At 40.3% G+C, this 24,437-nt stretch overlaps 1 protein-coding gene across 11 annotated transcripts in view; it reads right to left on the bottom strand.

Moving 5' to 3' along the window:
• Window positions 1-24,437, bottom strand: part of LOC126278054 (far upstream element-binding protein 1) — a 62,336-nt gene that overhangs the window by 6,929 nt on the left and 30,970 nt on the right. For 3 of the 11 annotated variants that reach the window (XM_049977867.1, XM_049977862.1, XM_049977870.1), the window contains 3 exons: window positions 24,073-24,152; window positions 23,878-23,963; window positions 14,057-14,394 (listed from right to left, as the gene is read on the bottom strand). In XM_049977867.1, coding sequence (XP_049833824.1) covers window positions 14,057-14,394; window positions 23,878-23,963; window positions 24,073-24,152 — 504 coding nt within the window. Of the gene's footprint in view, window positions 1-14,056; window positions 14,395-23,877; window positions 23,979-24,072; window positions 24,153-24,437 lie in introns of all 11 variants that reach the window. The other 8 variants (XM_049977861.1, XM_049977865.1, XM_049977866.1 and 5 more) reach the window with 3 other exon arrangements.

The raw sequence follows: 24,437 nt of genomic DNA, 5'->3' as shown, positions 1-24,437 counted from the left end.
ATACATAAAAATTACAGTGACCTTTGTATTTAAAAACATGTACCTGCAGATTAGAAGTATTTTGCCACCCGAACTGTCAACTGAATGTAAAACTTTGCATTACAATTAAAAGCAATTGTAACAATTAACCCACTGTAGTGTTTACTACGAACACTGGCAGATTTTTGTAGCCAGCAGGCCAGTCTTCTGTCAGATTCTGAGATGGAATATGTTCGTGATCAATCTGAACAATGTGATAATAAAGAGTATTATTTAAAATGGTGCATCTGTAAACTTTATTATTATACATATATCACACATGAAAGTCTGTAGATCAGAAGAATTTCAGGTTATCAACGAGAATCAACTGTTGCAGCAAAGAAAAACAGTATTTTTACTTCACTTAATTCCCCCCCCTCCCCCCTCGTCTGATAAACTATTCCCAATATTAGCAGTTGTTACAAATACAAACAAATTCCTTTACATTTCAGCAGATGTTGAAACAGTGTAACTACAGTATTCTCATATTTAAAAAAATAAAAATGAGCAACTCAGCTTGAAAGATTCACAAATTTTGAAATTTTATGCTCCTTCACATTAATATTTCCTTATGCAAACTCCGAACGAATTGTTTCCATTGTAAGACCTCACAGTAGTCTGTAAGGGAGTGACTTCACGCATTTCTGTGTGTTGGAAGTACGTCATCTTATTGTTGATATTTCCCTGCTTTTTATGTAAATTTTATTTCCCTGTTTATTTCCAGACAAGTCACCATGCTGGTTAGAACTTTTGGATAATAGATCTGATTAAATGCACAATCTGCTGCTCAGAACTATACCACTGAAATAACCAAACAGCAATGTGAGTCGAACTTACCATTTTTTATCATACTTAGTACTTTCTTTTTTTCATACAATTGCTCTTCTGGAAGCTTTTACTGAGATGACTTGGCCTTAGTTTCAATATAATATCCCTACATCCTTACTTCATAGGCACATATGTTCAATCTGAATGGTTTTAGACATAATGAACATATGTCAGCTATTTCCGAGCAAATTCATTTGATACAGCTTTATATCCAGAAATCAATTTGGGAACAAATTTTGCTACCATAGGCTTCATTCCTGAAATGTTCTAGTCACAAACACCCTCAGATTGACTCGGCAATTAGCGATAATTTTCTCACATTTTTGTTTTCGTTTGTACTGGGACATACCACCATGAACCTTTCCGAGGCAGGTGGCTTGCACAGGTAGGTACCATATGCCCAGATCAGAACAACAAACTGATTGACATCTAGCCGTTTGCATGGCTGCTACCATAGCAACAGCCAATCAGAGAATGCCCTTGGCTGCACCACATGTTCCATTTACTGTTGTCAACCCCTCTGCTACAGCAGAGAGGAGCTACTTTACTGTAGCCAGTTGCAGACTACACTCGTGGCCAGTAACTGAAACAGTTGTCTGTTTCATTATATGCTTTGTTTCTCAGTGTGGTGAGTTTTATTTTGTGCTACAAAATGTCTGAAGCTTGTAGTGGAAGTGGGCAATGAAGTAAGGATGCAAAACAAAGTTGAGCAATCTGCTCACGTTTTGCAGTCAGACACGAGTTTGTGTGCCTGGTGCAGGAATCTTATGGGAAAGAAACAGGCAATGGTGCAACTCTATTGCCTCTAATGAAGATGGTCGAGAGAACTGCAGACGCTTCAAAGATATATCAAAATACTGTCATCAACCATTGTAAGGAAAAATACTGCGCAGATGGGGAAGAGTCTGGATCATCCAAACTGTGGACATCCAGTAAAAAGAATACAAAAACACTAGTAACAAACTTGCACTCTCTTTAACAAGATGCTGTTTGTTGCCACAGATATAGATATTACAAGGGAAAAGAACATCTAACTGAAAAAAACTATGCTCTACTCCTCTTGAGGTAGAGTTATTCTGTGGCAGCTAGACTCCTTTGTTAATTGTTGTCAGAGCCCTTGGTTTCCAGGACAAAAAAAAAAAAAAAAATAATTAATGGACGAAAAATTATGAGAGAGTGAGCCTTCGCATTGCCAACTTTTCAGAAGTATAATTAAAATGCAGTTTTCAAACACTATGTGGCCTGATGAAACTTGGATAAACACCTTTTATTCAGTCAGCAATGACGTGACAGATGATAGCATACTGGGAAGTTCTGTTCACATGGGAAAATGTCAAGACTTATTGTTTGGAACTGCATCTGGTACCAGTCTCTCCATTTACATATATATATGCAAACATTAGGAGATGTAAGCTAAGATCTGTCATCTGTTGTCATAATGGGTAATTCCCTCATACCACTGTTAGGTGCTCTGCGACCGCCAACTTGTTTGTCCGAAGATCACGAAATGGACTACAAACATACCAGGGTCTTGACACAGACATCTAAATACTGGGACAGCATCGTTAGAGAGGCTATCAAAATTCGTACCAAGACTCAACTAAGATAGCAGCTACAACCTCAGCAGGGCATGGGAACCAGCACTGAGTAATTAAGAAGACGCTCAGCAACGGAAACAAACAAGTGACTAGGGTGGAAGAGGCAATTACACAGACACCACCACCACAGACGTAGACATCTCACCAACCACTGATGCAGGGGCGCAGACCGCAGAAAGAATGCTTCGCAACGGGAGAGGATTTAAGATGGTCGCCCACCCCCAGGAGCTCAGTTTGTCAGTGCACTTGACGATGGCGACATGTCTGATCACTGAAATATTGTGCCTGTTTGACACTATGGACCAGCCGTACACACATGGACTGTTCCGAGCATTACAAAACTTACCTATTTTAGTTATACAACAATAAATAATATTTTCAGATATGTTAAAAATTATGAACTCGGTTTTTAAACTTTTTAAAGACTGCAATATGTTTCTCACCAAGAAGCTACTGAACATAACGACCTGATTTTGTTCCTTCGGTTGATATACGGAATTGCATACATCCCAAATAATTTAAAAGCTTCTTGTTCTTTACTTTTTGAGTTATGATAGAAAAGAACCAACTGAGGTGAAGTGCAGGAAATGAGTTAAAACACTGCTAACGTGTTTATCAGAACTCTTTGGTTGTTTTAATGCAAATCAAAAGCTGCCAACACAGATGATCGTCCCTTCAAACGATTACTGATTATCCATCTTTAGTCTGAGCTTTCTCCTTCTGCCTCTTGTTTCTCAATTTCTTTTCTCTGCCGACTTTATTCACACTGTATCCACTGGGTCCAATTTAATTTTACAGAAAGTTCCATACTGAATTACTTTTGTTTACCTTTCATGCCTTCAATAAATGTAATTACTGCATCATTAGTTTTAATTTTAATAATGATAATTTCCCCACAAAATCCTGTTTCCAAATTTTGTGGTTCAGTGACTCCTTAACATATTTTGTATTAGCTCCAACACATCTTTTTATGAGCTCTCTGGCAAATAAATTTAGCACAGGCTTAATAGCTTCCATCACTGCAGGTGGTGAAGTATTTTTGTGCCTGAAGCTGTCAACAGTTCCTTCATACACTGTACATCGATACAGACACCATGCCTCATTGCCCTTGGGACAAACGTAATGCATTTGGTTGGAATTAGAAGAGCATCTGCAGTATCATACAGCACACAAAGGCTTCCATGTTAAAAAGGGAATCATAATTCTCTCTCATTGCATTCCCACAAAATGAGGTAATTGTATTTATTGCAGCACCTGTCAGTCTACATCTACATGACTACTCCAACTCGCACATAAGTGCCTGGCAGACAGTTCTTCAAACCACCTTCAGACTATTTCCCTGCCATTCCACACTCTTAATAGTGTGCAGGGAAAATGAATACTTAAATCCTCCTGCATGGACTATTTTATCACAATGATCATTTCTCCCTATGTAGGCTTGAGACAAAATATTTTCACATTCAGAGGAGAAAGTAGGTGATTAATATTTCACAAAAGATCTCACCCCCAACAAAAAACTATTTTAATGGTGGCCATCCCAACTCACATGTCACATCAATGAAACACTCTCCCACACTTCGTGACAATACAAAATGAGCCTCTGCTCTTTGAATTTTTCTGGTCCTCTGTCTATCCTATCTGGTACAAATCCCAAGCAGCACAGCAACACTATCAGAGGATAAATAAGTGTAGTATAGGTAGTCTCTAGTACACCTGCCTCATCTTCAAAGTGTACTGTCAGTAAAACAGTATTTGGATTGCCTTCCTCACAAAATTATCTAGGTGGCCATTTAAACTTAAGCTACTCCTAACTATAATTCCTTGATGTTTGGTGAAATTGACAGCATTTAAATTTGTTTGATTTATTGTGTAGTCAAAATTTGATGTATTTCTCGTGTAATCTAAATTTACTGGATTTTTTCCTTACTCATGTGGAGGACCTCACTTTTCTTTATTCAGAGACTCACTTTTCGTACCAATCAAGTACTGCATCTAAGTCATTTTGCAATTGTTTTGATCTTCCAATGATGTTATTAAACAGTAAGTGACAGCATCATCTGCAAACAATATGAAAGGACTGCTGGTGTAATCTCCTCAATAATTGATGTAGATGAACAACAGAAGAGGGAGACCTCCTTACCACATGCATATTTTCTATTGGAAATCTTTAACCTTATACTTTAACTGTATTTTTTTGCAACTCCACAATCATCCTCTTTTGGACAACATTCCATTTTAGTAATAAGGTTACTAGGCCCATTAAGACTAATTCTGAAAGTCTTTAAGGACTTGGTATCATTACCTATTGTAATTAATATACTGTGCATCACATTTGATCTCTGATTGCAGAAAAATTTTCTTGATTCCCTTCAGTTATGTAGCACGTGCTATACCCATACTGATAACTGAAAAATTCCACATAGGCCATAGTATTTTTACCATCTTTCCAATCTTTGCAACTGTTGCAATAAGTAGTGACCACTTTGGCATTCATAACTTTTTCAGATTTACTTCCTATTATAGACCATACTCCTCAATGTAATGATGTCCCCTTGTACACCATTCACTATCACACAAAACTTATAACTGGTTTTGTGCTCTTTTTTTAAGTCTAATTTCTTCTGCTGCAACATTACTGGCACATAACTTCTTCACACCCTGAATCAATATTAATTTTACTGTTGATGGAGGTGTTTTATACAACAAAATATTGAGACTTGTTGGACCCTGTCCTGAACATATCCTTCCACACACTGGTCTTCAATTAAGTGTGTTGATTTTTTCCTTTTCTCTGATTAGGGTAGTTATGAAATGAGCCTACCATTGCATAGTTCACGTGTTACGCCAATTTTTGCAATTTAACACTGACATATCGTTTATATTAAAATTTGTATTTCTAACACATATGTAGCAGAGCCATTTTAAAGTCAGCAAACAGTACATTTATGTCCACAATAATACAGCCAGTAGCATCAGTAATGCCTGAAGCATGTTTGTTTCAATAGTTAACCTGTTTCATAATTTTTTCATTTCTAAGCACATACATTGTTATTTTCAGATATCTATGGCTTAATGTAAAACTGGAAATTCTAGGTTGGAATATCACCAATATCATATATTAGGAAAGGAACAGATTGCTACTCACCAAAAAGATGACGTGTTGAGTTGCAGAGAGGCATGTTGAAAAGGCTGTTACATATAAGCTCTGAAAAAGTCTTCCTTCAGAAAATAAAAGGATGCTCTGGCCAAACGTTTATACGTAAGTCTTTTCATCATGCCTGTCCGTGTAGCTATCTGCCCTTTTCATAACACTGTTTGGCTGAATATATGTTCTTGTACAGATTGCCACAGAAAGACTAATGATCTTATAGGATACTTTCTTCTTCCACATGATCAATCATAAAACATTTAAACTAAACACAGGACCTGTTCAATCACACAAGATGGCTGCAAGTATGAGACATTTAATTTTCAAACTGATGACTATAAGTAGAAGTTTTAGTTTCAACATTTTATGTGATTAATTTCATTAAACACAAAATTAGACTCCAGGAAAATTAAAAGCTGCTCTCAGGACATCGGGTGGTGGTGGTGGTAAAGGGTAGCTCTTGATAGGCATTTCAGAGAACACTGCTTTAAATAATCTGTAACGCTGAAATATTAGAAGATACTGCACTTAATATTTTCACCAAAATGTTCCTAAACAGTTGGAGCATAAGGAAAGTAATTTTGGAACTACTTTTTGGTGACCTCAACCCTCAAATGGTACGGTGCGGGTCAGATCCAACCCAGCGGTTCAATGTTCCCTACACTGTTCTAGCCGCTTAGTGCAGGAAGTGAGTCGACCCAGGGCCCTACTAGCCAGTCGTGCTCTGCTTATTGGACTGACTGCAGTTATCGTGTAAGTAATCTTGGCTCGCTATGTGTATTCCGTGTCGTATCTGACATGACCTTACCTGTTAAGTTACTAATTTTACTGTGCATCTTTTTCGCAGTTGTTATACGAACATGGCTTGGAAACGATTACAGGCACCTGAGGCAGTTCTGAGTATTGTTACGCCCCGCTAGGAGGATCCTTCAGACCAAGAGGTACATATGACAGAGGTTATAGGTGTTGTCTGTGGCTGATGTTGCCCCTGAGCCAAATGTAGCTGTTTGGTTGGTTGGTTGCTTGGTTTGAAAGAGGAAGGAAGGGACCAAACTGTGAGGTCATCAGTCCCTTGTTCCCAGTAAAATAATTACACAACAGAAAAAAGGAAAGGAGATTTATAGCACAACAGGGGAAAGGAAGAACCAGAACAACAGGAGGACAACCAACATCATTACATACAAAACAGAAAAAAAACACAGAAGCAAGAAACAGGTAGAAGGGGTAAAAAAAAGAGCAGATGACCGTAGCTGGCCAACCACAAGAATAAAAAGGAAAAGCCAGCCACTCTGTGCCACATTAAAACATCCACCCTAAGAGCATTAGAGCGCAGAACACAAAGGGACAAAGGACATGCGCTAGAACTTATATAGAACGATAAAACCCACTAGCACAAAAAAGGTAACACTAAATTAGCCGATGAGGTGGTGTCAGCTAAAACCTGGTAACTGAAGAGCCCATCGCAGGGCAGCCAAAGGAGGACAGCTCACCAAGATATTGGCCAGTCCGCGGAGCTGGCAGAGAACCACAGAGTTCCGTATGAGAGGCCCACATGCAGGACTGCCACACGTAGTCTCCTAAATGGCACGCTGTTTGTTGTGCGTGGCTGAGGTTATGCCATTTCATCACCCAAAGCCGCAAAACCTTACAGCGTAGTACCGAATGCAGGTCAGTTGCAGAGAAGCCGATATCTGTAAGTGTTTGCCACATAGCCTGTCGGCAAGTTTGTTGCCCGGGATACCGACTTGACCTAGGGTCCATACAAACACCACTGAACTACTGGACCATTCCAGAGCATAGATGGACTCCTGGATGGTCACTACCAAAGGATGACGAGGGTAGCACTGGTCGATAGCTTGCAGGCTGCTCAAGGAGTCAGCACACAGAAGAAACGACTCCCCAGGGCACGAACAGATGTGCTCAAGAGCATGAGAGAGAGCCATCAGCTCTGCCATGGAAACACTGCAGCCATCGGACAATGAATACTGTTCAATATGTCCTCCATGGACATATGTTAAGCTGACTTGAGTATCAGACATCGAGCCGTTGGTGTAAACCAACAGCAGAGCTGCAGGAGGTAACAGTTCTTAGGGCCATGTAGAAGGTCCAGGTGAAGCTGTGGCCTAGGCGTACACCACGGAGATGTACGTGAATCAACCTGAAATATAGGTCGTAAAGGCAAGGACTCCAGTTTGAAAAGAAGGGATTGGACATGAAGTGTAACTGGAAGCCCTAACCTGGGCCGCCGATGTGGGAGATGAACTGCCATGGGTGGGAGAAGCAGACTGTGATTCGAATGTGCAGGAAAACTACGAATGTGCGCAATGTAACTGGCCAGCAGTTGTGCACGCGTAACCTGCAATGGAGGGAGCCCAGCTTCCACAATGACTGGTCACCGGACTCATCACAAAAGCTCCTGTCACTAGGCGAATGCCACAGGGGTGCACTGGGTCGAGTAAACGCAACTCTGAGAGCACCGCTAAACCTTAAACCGTACACCCACAGTCAAGGGGGGATTGAACATGGGGGGATTGAACAAGAACACGAGCTGTTAAAGCGTAGTTGTCTGCACCCCAGTTGGTGTTGCTCAGGCAGTGGAGGACATTGAGGTGCTGCCAGCAATTCTACTTAAGCTGATGAAGGTAAGGAAGCCAAGTAATCAAGGGCCAAAAACCAGTCCTAAGAATTGATGTCTCCACTGTGAGTGGACCGTCATTAAGGTAAAGCTCTGGTCCTGGATGAACGGTATGACACCAACGGAAGTGCATAACACACTACTTTGTGGCCGAAAACTGGAAACCGTGGGCTATAGCCCATGACTGCACCTTGTGGATGGCTCCTTGTAGGTGCTGTTCAGCAACACCAGTACTGGTGAAGCAGTACGAAATGCAGAAGTTGTCTGCATACAGAGAGGGTGAGACGGACAGCCCTACAGCTGCTGCTACACCATTAATGGCCACTAAAAATAGAGAGACTTAATACAGAGCCCTGCAGGACTCAATTCTCCTGGAAATTAGGAAGGAGGGGGGGGAGCACTATGGGAGGCACCAACATGGACAAAGAGAGTACAAACAGACAGGAAATTTTGGATAAAAATTAAGAGCAGGCCTCGGAGACCCCATTCATATAATGTGGTAAGGATATGATGTCGCCAGGGGGTGTCATACGCTTTTCGTACATAAAAAAATACATAAACCAGGTGTTTGCTGTACGGATGGCAAACTTTAAGGACAAGATTATCAATGGTAGAGCGACCCTGGCAAAAGCTGCCCTGCCACTGAGCCAGTAGGCCACGTGACTCCAGGACCCAACCCAACCACCGACAAACCATATATTCCAGCAGCTTACAAAGAACGTTGGCGAAGCTGATGGGTCGATAGCTATCCACATCAAGCGAGTTTTTACTGGGTTTGAGCACTGGAATGATGTTCTTTCCCACCACTGCAATGGAAAGATGTCATCGCACCAGATCCGGTTAAAGATGAGATGTTGCTTTTAGTCAGATTAGAGATGTTTAGACTGTAGATCTGATCTGGCCCAGAGCTTGTGCTGGGGCAATGTGCAAGGGCACTGAGGAGCTCCTACTCTGTACATGGGGCATTATAGGATGCACTGTGGCGTGTAGTAAACAAGAGGACTTTTCCTTCCAGCTGCCATTTGAGAGTGTGAAAGGGGGAGGGGGGCCAACACGCCATTTATGTTAACATTGAACACCTGTTTGGGTCTGGTACCTGAAAACAAGTTTGATCTTTGCCCAGATTTGGGAAGGTGATGTATGCCACCCAATGGCCGAGAACTCCCTCTCCCAACACTCCTGCTCCCGTTCTCTCTCAACACTCCTGCTCCCGTCATTTGATAAGTTGTAAAACGTGGGCACAGAGCTATTTAAAGGCTATGAGGCACTCCAGGGAAGGGTGCCACTTATGCCGCTGTAAAGCTCACCAACATTCCTTAATTGCTTCAACAACTTGCAGCGATCACCAAAGGACTGCCTTTCGCCGGGGCACCCGAAAGAGTGAGGGATCATGTTTTCTGCCACAAAAACTATTATTGTATTCACCTGCTCAACCATCACATCGATGTTACTGTGTGGAGGAGATTCAACAGTTGCAGCAAAGGTGAAAGTTTCCCAGTCCAACTTGTTTAAATCCTGTCTGGTCAGTCGTCCATGGGCCTGATGCCAGGGCAGTGATAGGAAGATCAAGTGGTCACTAACACACAGGTCGTAATGTGCTCTTCGGTGGACAGATGGGATATGTCCTGGGCAGCAAACTGATTAATCAATGGTCGAGTAGCTACCATGAGCCATACCGAAATGTGTGGCAGCCCCAGTCTTTAAGAGGCTGAGATCGAACTGAGACAGTGAAGTTTCGACATCTCTGCCTCGGCCAGTAAGCACGGTGCCACCCCACAAGGGATTACAGGTGTTTAAATCTCGCAAAAGTAGGAAAGGTTTAGGGAGTTGATCAATCAGTGCAGTTAACACATTCAGGGATATTGCACCATTTGGAGGAACATACAAATTGTTGACAGTTATTTCCTGTGTGGTGCTTATTCTGATAGCCACAGCTTCAAGAGGGGTTTGAAGGGGGCAGTTTCACTACAGACTGATTTTAGGAAATGAACGCACACTCCACCTGACACTCCATTATAGTTACTACAGTTCCTGTAGTATCCTTTACAGCCACAGAGGGCAGGGGTCCGCATTGCCGGGAACCAGGTTTCCTGGAGGGCAATGCAGCAGGTGTAAAGCATAACAGCCGCCATAAGCTCAGCCAGGTGGTGGAGAACCACAGCAATTCCATTGGAAGATGACATCATCATGAGACTGGGAAGGCATGGAACATTCAATGAGGCAGTTTATGCCTCAGGGTCACCTACTGCCAGTGACTTTTTGCCTGAGCAGTCTATATCCTTTGCATCTAAGCGACCGGCTAGATCTAGGTCCTCAGCGGACACCAGAATCTCCACCTCATCCACAGACGCAGAGCTTGTGGGTAGCAGTGGTGTGGGTACCACCACAAATCCCTTGGTCTTGGGGACCTTTTTTCTGGATTTCTCTCATGGATCCTTGGGTTTCCCTGGCTAGGAGGACTTCACTGATTAGTCTCCTCAGGGACTGATGATGTGGGTGAAGCCCTACGACCAGCTGCTTGTGGGCTGTTCAGCCACTGGCAGGTGTCATCTTTCCCACTAGCAGAAACCTGGGAAGGGAGTGACCCAAGGGACCCCTTCCTAGCGAGAGGAGCCAAAGAAGACTTATGCTTCTCTGGCTCAAAAGTGGTAGTTCTTGAAGCTGTCAAGTCTTCTGCCATCCTCTTCAGGTTTGCGTAACTTTCTCTTCCCTTTATGTCGTCTATCATCTTGTATCTCCTTCTTCCTCTCACAGTGTGACAGACATCGAACGAACGCATCCGCCATAATTTCAAAAGGAACCCGCAAAAATCCATTCGCCATGCAGCTCAACATGCCCCTGATGTCCATCTGGCATGTGTTGCATCAACATTTACACATGTTACTAAACAAAATTCAGCCACTGCAAGCTCTTCGTGAAGGTGACAAATTGTGTAGAGTTCTATAATTTCATCCCTGGAATGATGGAGGACGACAGTTTTACACTCCTAGTGTGTAGTGATGAGGCAACATTCCATTTAAATGAAACGGTGAACCATCAATGTGAGAATATGGAATACAGGACAAATACATGAAGTTTTACAACATGAGAGGGCCTGTCCAAAACAATGTGTTTTGTGCAGTTTCACAGGAAAAGGTGTGACTGAAGATGGAATGGTCGCACTGGCCCAAATGATTCAGCCTTACATAGTGGAAGATGCTCACTGTATTGTGTCAACAATCTGAATACAGCAATGACATATCGTGCATCTCAAGGAGGGCATATTTAAGACCTATGAAAAAGTACGGTTGGGGGGGGGGGGGGGGGGGAGATTTCATTGATTATTCTTTTTCGTACGCCCTTCCTGTATAATGGGAATCTACTGTGAGATCGGCCGGGCAGTACCAACGTTATTATACAGGGTGCGTTCCGAAAGTAATGCAATTATTTTTTTTAAAGTAATTTATTGAACAGGTTTGCACAAACACTTAAAATTCTTCAAAGTACTGTCCTTGGGCCTCTACACATTTTTTCCAGCGACTCTGCCATGACCGGTACGCGCCCTGGAAGGCATCTTCTGGGACCTCTCGCAAGGTCTTCGTCATGGCGGATTGGATCTCGTCTATGGACGAAAAACGGGTTCCTTTCAGGGCTGACTTAATCCTAGGAAACAAAAAGAAGTCAGCTGGGGCGAGGTCAGGACTATAGGGGGGGGGGGGGGCAGCGTTGGCACCCGGTGTTTGGCCAGGAACTCGCGGACTCGTAGCGCGTCGTGGCAAGGCGCGTTGTCGTGATGGAGTTGCCAGGTAGCGGAGATGTCCTTTCTTGTCCTGACGACCCTTTTGCAGAGTCTTTCCAGCACATCCACGTAGTAGGCAGCGTTAACTGTCTGTCCTTGAGGAACAAACTCCTTATGGACCAGTCCTTTGCTGTCAAAAAAGACAATGAGCATTGTTTTCACTTTTGATTTGCTCATTCTTGCCTTTTTGGGCTTAAAGGCCTTTAACCACCTCGAAACTTTTGAGTAGGACAGAGCAGAGTCCCCGTAAGCCTCACGAATCATTTTGTTAGTCTCCTCAAAAGATTTGTTCAGTTTAGCACAAAACTTAATCGCATAACGTTGCTCGATCGTCGATTCCATTTTTTCCGTGACACGGTCGGCGCGCAGAGGTTTACAATAAGACGTCCTGCCGCTTCCACAGCTCGGAGAGCACTGAAACCAGTTTCGCGGCAAAGCTTAGCGTGACCCCGCACCTACTCCATGTGGCCCGCTCCCACTCCGACTACTAGGAGCGGCGCGGGAAATTCAATTGCATTACTTTCGGAACGTACCCTGTAATTAATTCACAAACCCATTTTCACCCTTAAATCCGGGGAAAAATATCCACACATTTTTCGTGTACATACAGTTTTTATTCCATGTACCGGCAGCATTTCATAGAGAATCTGAGCAACTTTTGATGAAATGCTCATGTGAACCGCACTGCACCATGACATTGTAGTACGTTCTTATCTACAGCACTATTTCAGACTGATGAATCAGCACCTCATACCACAACAGAACTATGTACACAGGAAGCCCAGAACATGTACTCTCTCCATTCTAATGAAGTGCCACTCTTACTGCAAGATGACATGTGCAACAAGTTCCCTTGTAGTAGTCGAGTTTGCTAATCGCTAGCAAAGTTGAGTTAGGATGGCCAAATAGGATATCAAATGCAGACTTGCAATATGAAAAAATTTTGAGAAAGAAAAATTTGTTAACAAAAATCTGTTTTTTAAGTCTTGGAGGTATCTGTATGAAAAGCAGAGATTGAAGTGAAATATGGATGAAACCCTCAGGCAAAACAAGAGAAGCAGCTTTTTAAATGTGGTGTTCCAGAAGAATGCTAAGAGAGATGGTTTGATCAAATTATTGAGAGGAAAGGAAAAAAAAGGGGGGTGGGAAGAAATTTATGGCATAGCCCAACAAAAAGAAGGGGTAGTTATTTTGAGACAGAGATCTGTGTCAAGTCGGCCTGGACTAAAGACAATGACAAGTGGGACATCCGAAGCACTCTTACATCTTCATGGTCTTTTGAAGTGTCAGTTAAATGCTTTTTATTCACAGATTTGCCAAAAACAGTACATTGATATTCAACATTAACGAAGTGCTGCACTTCATTCCATTCATAATGGTAAACTTATATTCAACTTCTTTGTGCCATTTTACCATAGAAGTAACAATACCCGAACACTGTTACTCTTTTTGAAAGTCAATAAGTAAGCATTCAATATTGATGCTAAACTACAAAATATGGAAATGGGGAGTATTCCTGAAAGGGAAAATTGTTAGTATTGGACTACACAACCTGCAAAATTAAATTCCATGGAACTTTGATAATTTTTCAAAATGAATGAAATACAAGCTGGTATCTAATAGATCATCCTTTTCCACTATAGTAAAATTAATAAATCATTCTTGGCCAACACTACCAACCATTGCTTAGGCTACTACTATGGTCATATCTTCCTTCCTACTACATATCTGATCATATTTGAGTTTGATCTGCTGCCTACATTAAATTATTGATGTGTCTGCATTTATTACTTTTCACTAATCAATTTCTATTCATGAAGTACTGCTGCAGTGTTTACCACTTATTACTATAAGCTATGCAATATGGAAGTTAAATTTGTAAACTTAATAGAATTAACATGTTCTATTGGACAACTCTGAACTACTGTTTTGTATTCCACGTCAAAAATTAGAAAGCTACTGGCATTTAAGAAGTGGCATTACTTCAGTTTTTATTTCAGCAAAACATCTGACAATAACAGTTCTTACTAAGTTTCCCTCTACATACTCACCTTCCCAGCTTTCATCTGCGCCTCAATTGCTTCTGCTTCCTTAATCTTGCCAATGGACCGGTAGTATTCTGCCCACTGTGCACTGTAATCTGGCTGACCATTCTGAGTGGTAGCAGCTTGAGGACCAGGGCCAGCAGGCTGCTGTTGAGGACCAGGCTGCGGACCAGCACCCTGTTGCTGCTGACCAGGGCCAGCCAGCCCCTTGCTCGCCTTCGCTTGCTGTTCTATCATTTCCGCCTCTCTATGCATACCCAGAGAGCGGTAATACTCAGCCCACTGAATGCTGTAGTCAGGTTGGCCAGTGGCTGGATTAACCTGAACTTGTCCAGCCCCAGCACCTATAAGGAAACAGTTTCATAATTCTAGAATGTCACAAAGAAACAAGTACGCATACAATAAATTACAATAGCTGTTGTAAAGACACAATCAGCTCTCTTAACGTGTAGCCTTCATCTCTGAATATAGTGAGTACTATAATCAAGCTGCTGTAAGAATGTCTGTGGCAGCTGACTATGTTACTAATTCTGCTATGCATTTTGTTTATTGTTGCACCAAGTGTCATCCATCAGGGAAACCATGCTTGACCTCGAGTTGTAAAGGTGGAAATATGGGACTATAAATACTGCGACTTTTACAAGTTCCAGAACTGTCACTCTCACCGGTGCGTCCCCTCCACAGAATGTGCTCCATGTGCATGATATTTAAGTTTTTCCAGCGGCCTGATTTCTACACTCATTCTGTGAGTAGTGACACAAATGTGTAATATTGTTGTACTAAGTTACAACCATAAGAATAGCTCTCTGGGTGTGTCTCTCTCTGGGTGTGTCTCTCTCTGGGTGTGTCTCTCTCTGGGTGTGTCTCTCTCTGGGTGTGTCTCTCTCTGGGTGTGTCTCTCTCTGGGTGTGTCTCTCTCTGGGTGTGTCTCTCTCTGGGTGTGTCTCTCTCTGGGTGTGTCTCTCTCTGGGTGTGTCTCTCTCTGGGTGTGTCTCTCTCTGGGTGTGTCTCTCTCTGGGTGTGTCTCTCTCTGGGTGTGTCTCTCTCTGGGTGTGTCTCTCTCTGGGTGTGTCTCTCTCTGGGTGTGTCTCTCTCTGGGTGTGTCTCTCTCTGGGTGTGTCTCTCTCTGGGTGTGTCTCTCTCTGGGTGTGTCTCTCTCTGGGTGTGTCTCTCTCTGGGTGTGTCTCTCTCTGGGTGTGTCTCTCTCTGGGTGTGTCTCTCTCTGGGTGTGTCTCTCTCTGGGTGTGTCTCTCTCTGGGTGTGTCTCTCTGGGTGTGTCTCTCTGGGTGTGTCTCTCTGGGTGTGTCTCTCTGGGTGTGTCTCTCTGGGTGTGTCTCTCTGGGTGTGTCTCTCTGGGTGTGTCTCTCTGGGTGTGTCTCTCTGGGTGTGTCTCTCTGGGTGTGTCTCTCTGGGTGTGTCTCTCTGGGTGTGTCTCTCCCTCCCCCTCTGCACGCGCGTGCAAGACTAACTTGAAAAGGAATTACTCCAAAAGCAAGTTAAGTTTTCTTCCTTTTGTTCGTGCCTATTGACAACTCGACATTCCGCTTTTTCAGTGAGCCTATTCATCCAAAAAGTGTTTAATTCCACCAGAAGATTCCTACAACAAACAAGTTTTCATCTTAAAGCCCTTAAATTTGATCCAAAGGAAGACAAGATTATTATTCTAATGGATTTTGCTGAAAATTACTAATTTATCCTTTTGGATGCAGTGCAAGGTTTACACAGGAAAAGCAGAAGCATCAATCTGTCCATTTGTCACTTTTTCCAAAAACAGGAGGTGGGATCAATGACTTTTCTCACATTATCACTGACTAACACAGCAGAACAACTATTCCTGTTTTCATCAAGAAGCTGATCAAATAGATAAACAGCTTGCTTACATTTTCCACATCCATTATTTCAATGGAGTTCCAGCACACACAGTACAAAATTTTCAAAAATTTGTGAGAGTTTGGAATCGAAAAAATATATTTTTTGCTAAAAGTTGCAGAAAGTCATCTCATGATGGGATTGAAGGGACAGAAAAGAAATTAGCAGGAAACATGAAGCATGAAGAGCAAGATTGCAAGGCTCTGTTAGTAGGTCAATTCTTCCACCTATAGATCTGTTTGCTAGTGCACCAGAAGCATGAATGGCATTAAATTTGTTTCCATCAGCAAAAAAGAAACTGAAAATAACATCACAACAAGATAGGTTTAAACATGAGCACACTTTAACAGGAAGTATCAGACAGTTTTTTCCAACTTATGAAAACTCCAGGTCAACAGAAGACAGGATGCCTTGTATTTTCTGGCCAAAATAATGAGACTGAAGAAAACTATTAACATCAGACTCATCAGCTGCATGAGCAACAGCATCTGGCTGACAGTATTGTTTTCCTTGTGATATTCAACAGCAAATTAATGAAGTACATAAATAATTCATGTAGCTTGGATTAAATGTAAGCTTAAAATCATAAAAGAAACCTCTTAGCTTTGGCCTGCAACTCAAAGAAATGAATCATGAGGCTCAAGAGCCTGTGGGAACCAACCCTTATCAGGCTAGGGATTCTGTCGAGAAGAAACCCACCCATGTCTGCTGTCACACAGATTCAGGCCGGTCTCCAAGAGTTGCAGAGATGCTGGTTTTTCACTTCAAAAGAAACCAGCAACAGTTGTTGTACCATGGATTACACAAACACATTAATACAATTTTCATCGCACAAAATATGCTCACTGTAGACCAGAATTAAGTTAGCACATCAATAGCATCAGAAAATAAATTTGAAATTCCCATTATGCGCATTCTTTTCCCAAAAAATGGAAGGCGGATTGCTATGAACTTCACCAAAATTTAAGCACAAAACAATGATTTAAAACTTTCAGGCAAAAAACATGCATTTCAGTTCTTCAGCACTTCCACTACCATAATTTCCAGCACCCTAGCAACACACAGTTAACTTCTGAATTTCACAGCTAGTGTTGGTCTGTAGTTACCAAAGTACAAAAACTGGCTGAAATATGTCATGGTGAGTCACTACAAAAATCATTTTTTGTATTTTGAGTTGTAACAACTAGCTCACTTTATTCATAGGGAATTTTGGTATTACCTATTTCATAACACGCGCAGGCCCACGGCGCAGCACTTCATACAAATGAAAAGAATGGCTGTCTATGTTACCACGGTAAATATGTATGAGCAAAAACAATTTAAATGACAATAAGACTTACAGAACAAGCTAAAGTGCCAATCATTTAAGAAACATATCACTGTTGCCATGGACAGGAGTTACCCTGCAGTTATGACTCCTCAAAGCATTCTACAATGCAGTTGCATCAGATCCCAGCCAAACACTTATTCAATTACTAATTATCTCATTACAACAGCCTCATCATGGAACAGTGTTGCTACCTCGTAACTATTTATAGCAAGTATCTTAAATTTCTCACCTAGCTCACTATTTTATACTACTGTTGCTCACTTGCATGTATGACAACACGCCATCACTGTGTTAGTTTAACCAAAAATGAAGGAATGGGTATGGGCTCGTAACTGTGAAACAGTGTAACAGTGCCAAGAAATTTTATTTGTGGTTTGTGCACTTTATTCATTGGCACACCCACTCTAGGTTTGAACTGTAGAACATTACAAATGTCATATCAATATGGGTGTATTGTCACTGCACCTTCGCATCGCCAGCCAGTTCTCGAGTCTTATTTGCGTGTATTGTAAAAACATATTACTTATTACATAGTTTAGAACATGATTTTTCTAATGGAAATAGTTTTAAAAATTTGCAGGAAATACTGTTTTTGGGAAAGTGGTTTGAAAATACTAGTTTTTTGTATTTTCCAAAAATTGTAAACTTTGCCCTCAATTTATGAACTACTGGAAAACAGTAAGAGAAGTTTTAAATTTTTAACATACATTGCCTCAAATCACCTATACGAAAATTGGTGTTGAAATATTTTTCCACTCAAGAGAATGCATAAAATTCTAAAATATGGCCTCATTTTGTTTCTTCCAAGAAAATATTGCCAAAGTATTGGTGATCGTGAAACTTTACAAATGTTCATTGGAAACTGTGTACACTAAAAAAATTCCATCAAAATACATGGTCATGTGGAACCTCTTGACCACCAGGCATGGAATGACACTATAGGCAATGTGTCAAACTATTTCAATAGGAATTCATAGAACTGTTTCCAGTTTGAGCTGCACTAAAGGTGCAAAATGTGCACATTTATCCACTCTGCAAGAAATTGCAATCAGAAGGATGAATGTGGATTAGCCTGACTGGAAGGAAAGTTGGTAATGTCAAAAAGCTTTCATCATATTTTACAGAAATTTACTTACTAGCACAGCAGGTCATTTTGTGATCTACATTAGTCATGCTGTAAGACAACATAAATTACTGATATGGTCTTATGCAACTGCAGTTATCAATGTTTCCCTTGTCTCCAAAGATAATGAGATCAAGCACTGATAATCTTTCAGTTGTTCACTTGTCTGTGTTTGTCTGGTGTGTACGTTTTGTGGGCTGTTGTCTTTGGAATGTTTAAATGGATTATACAGTAACCAGAAACTGACTTAACATATTTGCGTCATCTGCAATTCACGAGAAATGTGAAAAACTGTATGGGGCCTGGTTTCACTGAGAAGAATTAAAATTTTTAATGCAACTTGTCAAGAAGAATTTAACAGGTGGATATATAATTAAGATGATGTGGAGAACCCGATCAGCTCTGGGGTGTGTCTTCCCCATAGTGTAATTTTTTGTGAGAATGTTTTGTGTCCTTACTGGCGTGTATGAATGAAAGAGAGAACACTTTGAAGAGAAGGTTCTCACAGCGAAAGAACATTCTCTGAGAAAGTTCTCAAATTCATGTGAATATAAAATTTGAAGTATAGTCTCAACGACGCAGTTTTATTCTCTGAAGCTCCTATCCTCCTCGAGATGGTTCTCGACATGTGTCATCGGCTGTGTCCAGCACAGAACATGTGCATAATCTTACATTTTATTCAACTCACTCAAACAGGCAAACTATCCAATGTACAAATATAGAACTGGCATCAATGTATACTGGAAGAATTGCACAATGTGTGTGTTTTACTTCGATGTGAGGCAACAAATTATTAAGACAATTACAATTAACAAAAATGTATTTTCTTACAACTCAACTGAATTTTCACACAAGGTAAACTACTTTTGCCACTGAAATTAGCTGAACAAATTATGCACACAAAATTTGAAAAATACAAGACATTTTTATCTACCCTATAATGAGATAATTTTGGTTAAATATAACACATAATTGCTCGTGTGTGTAGCACTTTAACTGTTGCCTGTGTCGTTTCATTAGGAGAAACAGATCTGCACTGCACATATGGCATAGTATGTCCAGACCCACAAAATACTACGGAAGTGGCAAAAGCTAACTGTCAATGAATGAGTCAACAGATACAATTTTTAATATTTATTCTGAGAGACAGGGTGGCTTTACCAAAATGTTGATGCAGAAACGATCATTTCTTGACTGGAGACAAAGAATTGTCAAAGATCAGTTAATTGTAAAAACCTATTGAGCTTGCATTGTGAACTAGCCCAACATGCCCAAGGACATGATTTTCAGAAATGAAGTTCACAGAGAAGTATATCGTAATAAGGAATAAAGAAACTCGACAAGCTACCCATTCATTCACACTCGCGTAAGAATTATTAAGTCAAAGATCTCCTCACAGCATCTGATGAGAAATCTTCTAATCTGGCATGAATGCAAACATATGACACCCGCATCTTCCCCATCACAAAGCAGGCAAAGCAGTCGGCTATCCACAAGGTACCCCTATTTTTATATGTTGGCCTTGTTAGGCCATAGGAACACAGCCCCTTTTAGGCAGTTTGGTTCGGGAAATTTTTTTGCACATCTTTTCATTAAAATATCTACTAACTTATTTTGTTGTTACCACTGAACTGTGCAGATCTGTTAATTTTGAGATAAGGATTTAAATTATCTAGCACACAATTTTTTGTTGCAGCATTGGAAACGAAATTAAAAATGACTGATTTACAAAATTGCACTCTGCTGACTTACAGGTATTACAACAGCATGTATTTGTTATGATGCACATGCAAATTTTTTCACTGAAATGCAACAAACATCAAATTGTATGCATTTTACACAGTTACTTTCCACCTGCAAGCTTAGAGCTCATAAGAATATCTTTTGGTACGTGATTCTGGAAAGGTAAACCCTATTGTTTGACAAGGGAGTAGGTGACAGTACATGTTTGGAACAGTAAAGAAATGTATGTGTGTGATGTATCTGTCTTATTTCACATGGAGATTGTACCCAGACAAATTCAGTAACAATGCAACTGTATCAAAATCATATAGAGTCGAACTTTTAAGCACCAACAACCATGTGTGTGCTACTGACTAATCTGAATGGCCAGGATGCAGTATGACCAGCACAAGTGTATAATGTGAGCAATATGCTGCCTATTGACTACTTGCAAAGCCCAGGGGGCAAAGTTATGTGCTGGCACTACAGCTGTAAGCCAAGTTAAACAATCATTAGAGAGGAACACTGTATCCCCATACTTATCTTTGAGGAGCAGAAAGTGGCCTCTAACATTATTGTTGCATTTATATAGTCAAATAAAGACCTTTTGAACAACAGATGCAACAAAACATGACAGTCATGGCTGCACAGTGAGCTCGATCAAATTCTCTAGACAGAAATTTTAAAATGTATGTGCATTAAACTGAAGTCAATCGTCGATTTTTTTTAACATACGTCAACAGCACATCAAAAATTTGTGTATCAATAGACATCAACAAACCATTCTTGAAGCAAATGTTGAAAAATGTTTAAGGCTGAAATTTTAACAACCGAATTCTCAGTTTTTGGCACCCAATAATCCACCATATATTTAATTCTGTGGGACTTAACAGCTCTTAAAGCAACTATTTACCTATTTAACATTAGTAGATTCTTTTATTTGAAACAAAAGAGTATACACAATGCTTCAAGACATTTCAACATGTTCAACTACTAGTGAGAAACAGTTCCCACAATGTCACTTTTTAGATGTCTTCTAATCACTGTATCACCACTATTGTGCAAGTATGGCAGTATGGCATGCGGAGGAATGGATACAGCAAAAAACTAAACATTGTAATTGAATCAAACATTTTGAACGGAGATTTTGTTGAAAAAATGTAACACTAAATTATATACCTATGGCTGTTCACTGACAAAATTCATCAGCATATCACAACAAGGTGGCTTTGAACACACTGCAATTCCTTCGAACAGACCAGAAATCAACTATTTAGGAAACAGAATTACTTAACAACTACTCAGGAAATGGACAATTTACAAATACACTTCAGTTTGTAAGGAGGATTCTGACAGACCAACCTCACATTGTAGAAGGAAACCAGTAATGCTTTTCAAACGAACACCACTGGTATTCATTACCTTAACCAATTTAGATAACACACTGAACAAAATCCTGGATAATGGGAAAAAGGTTCTAACTGACACTACCCACCCAGTGTGAATGTCCCACCAGTGCACCACACCTCTCATAAGTGGAAGCCCTCAGACATGGCCAACTGATTCAGCTCACTTGCAGGTTGCTTGTGCACAACCTACATTTTAAGACTCGATATTTTAGCTTAACACCTTCCATTTTTTGTGAAAAGCACCTCTAAAAGCTCAGCACACACAACTGAATCACCGTGATCAATAAACAATTGAAATCTGAACATTTATCATAATATACAGGGTCCAAGAACTTCCTAGAAATTAAAAAAGAAAATGCTATGACTGCTCCTTATGTATCCTTAAGTCCAAGCTGGTGAGCAGAAAGTATTTGGCCAGGAATGGAAAAAACAATTCGTTTTCGAAATTAATTCTGCGGTTTTCTTAACTATATTTCTTCCATATCAAATTTTGTGGGAATAGGACGATTTATATGACAAGTAAAACAGTAATGAATAATGAGAAAGTATGCAAATAAATTTCTGAAATGACTAGCTGGTACAGAACTACAATTTTATCCTGGTCACCTTTACAACTTTTTACACTCCATTTTCCTTTGAACAACTGCATGGATGTATTTGGCCATGAACACACAAAGCAAATTAACTCAAGGCATCAAGAACATCTAAAATACAATCTTTGAGCAATTATGCTGTTTTATCTGAAGAACCAACAAGTAACTTTGGTAACATTTCAAACATTTGTTTTTAGAGAAGTAATTTTGACAATTGCCAGTCACATTAACAATGCCTGAGAAATTAGTGCTAACAGTCCAGCATTAATTTTGTTATGAATCGTGACTGCATCCACGTGATCGGCCAATTCAGACTGGGTTTAAGGGCATTGCAATTTTGAAGCCTCAGAATAAAATTCTGCACCACACCTGACTGTAAAGAAGCTCACACAGCTGTGGTGCCTCATTATTAAATTTGCACCAGTCTTACTCGATATGGTTTTCATACCATGAGGCTTAAACATTCAATTCTTTAATAATCAAAGCTGTTTGAGAAATTTGCTTGCCTACTTTATTTCTTATTTGTTTGCTTAACTTATGAACCCTACTATTCCTAAAAATAAGTGTGAAAAAACTACAAATGAACTGCATAATTTGGTGTGGAATCTAACACAGGTTTCCTGCTCCCCAGCCTAATGCATCCGTCACTATGCCAATGATGCTTTCATTACTCTGTGCGTGCAAACTGGGGCAGCTGTGTAACAAGTTTCTTTATGCTGGTCATAGGAGAATAGAGGAATGCACACCCTATATGCGATGAAAATGCTCAATTTTCAATTATCTATCAACCTCGCCAATTTTGAGGAGATTGTGCATCATGAAATTTGAGGATGGTTTTCTAAAAAATGGAAGGGTGTTAAGATACTTTGCGTCTCATTTTAGGTTGTACACAAGCAAATTACCTAATAGAAGTCAAATCAGTTGATTGCATCTGAGGTTTTCCCTGTATCAGTAAGATGTTAGTTGAATTAAATAACATTAAAATATGTAACTGTACAACACAGAAAAATTGAAAGACAAACCTCCAATGGAAAATCCGGAATGGAATGTCATATTATGACAAGGATAGATTGCTACTCACTATATAGTGGAGATGCAGTCGAAAACATGCGACAGAAAGACTGTCTCCGCCAAAAGTCCTAAATCTCTCTCTCTCACACACACACACACACACACACACACACACACACACACACACACACACGCAGACAGAACGACAAGTGTCTCTGGCTGCTAAACCTTCTAGTGATAAGCACCTAACGAAGGTGCAGCACATCCCTGGGTTCATATTTCATCTTATTTTTTATAACCAGTGTATGTATACCATTCCGTATTCAGTACAACTAAGTCGCATAGAATCCAATAAAGTAAACCACTTGTATTCTCTTATTGTATGCACACAAGAATTTTCACTGTTATCATCAACTTAGCCAACTAATTGACCTCAAACCACAGAAATAAATATTACCATGTTAGCGACTGAAAATTTCAGCTTAACTAAATTATTCAACATTTAGACTCATCATGTACCTTATGGAAATGCTGAACCATTTTCATATCATCCAACTTTGCCCAATACATATTGAAATTTTGCTACAAAATTCTATATCCAAGGAAATACAAGTACCAGTCCCATCCACTGCTCAATTTTATGTCAAACATAATATACATATTTTTAAATATCAAATACTTCCATAAGCAATATACAAATTAATATTCAGTCATTTGTCATTTTGCAATGACAAATAAGTAATGTGGATTGTAACATACGTTTCACTTACTTGGATCAGTGGGATGTTGCTGATTCTGCCATGGCTGATAGCCTCCGCCCCATCCTTGCGGGGCGAAGTGTTGGGGAGGGCCTTGCCTGGAATAATACATCCTACCAATAGTTCTTTTTAGGCTTAAATCACCACCTTATTAGATTAAAGATATTATAAGTACATAACTATGCTCTTTATATTTTCATAACTTACCCTCCAGGTGGGCCTTGACCAATGGGGTACTGCGTTGGGGGCGCACCGCCAGGACCAGGTGGCTGAAACAAATAAATCGGCTGTCTCGAAATAGTTTAATGTTGTCGTGCAAGACTTTACAGTTACAAGCAAAATAAAAAACAAATAACATTATTAATTTTAAATTTCTGACACTACAGCACAGGTTCTAGAATACACTCAACTGTGTAAGTAATATAAATGAATAGAATGAGGACACTTTATGGTCAGTCCTTACCAAACAAAGAAGGTTTTAATCTAACTTCCAAACTGCTGACAATAGGAATCGAATTTGGAACAAGCTTTAGTTAGATATGTAATGTATTAATGCTGCCACATCTGTTTAA

The sequence above is a fragment of the Schistocerca gregaria genome, chromosome 6 (genome assembly GCF_023897955.1).
Source record: "Schistocerca gregaria isolate iqSchGreg1 chromosome 6, iqSchGreg1.2, whole genome shotgun sequence".
NCBI lineage: Eukaryota > Metazoa > Arthropoda > Insecta > Orthoptera > Acrididae > Schistocerca > Schistocerca gregaria.
The sequence above is the reverse complement of the archived record's forward strand: the minus strand, read 5'-3'. Positions and strand labels throughout refer to the sequence as shown.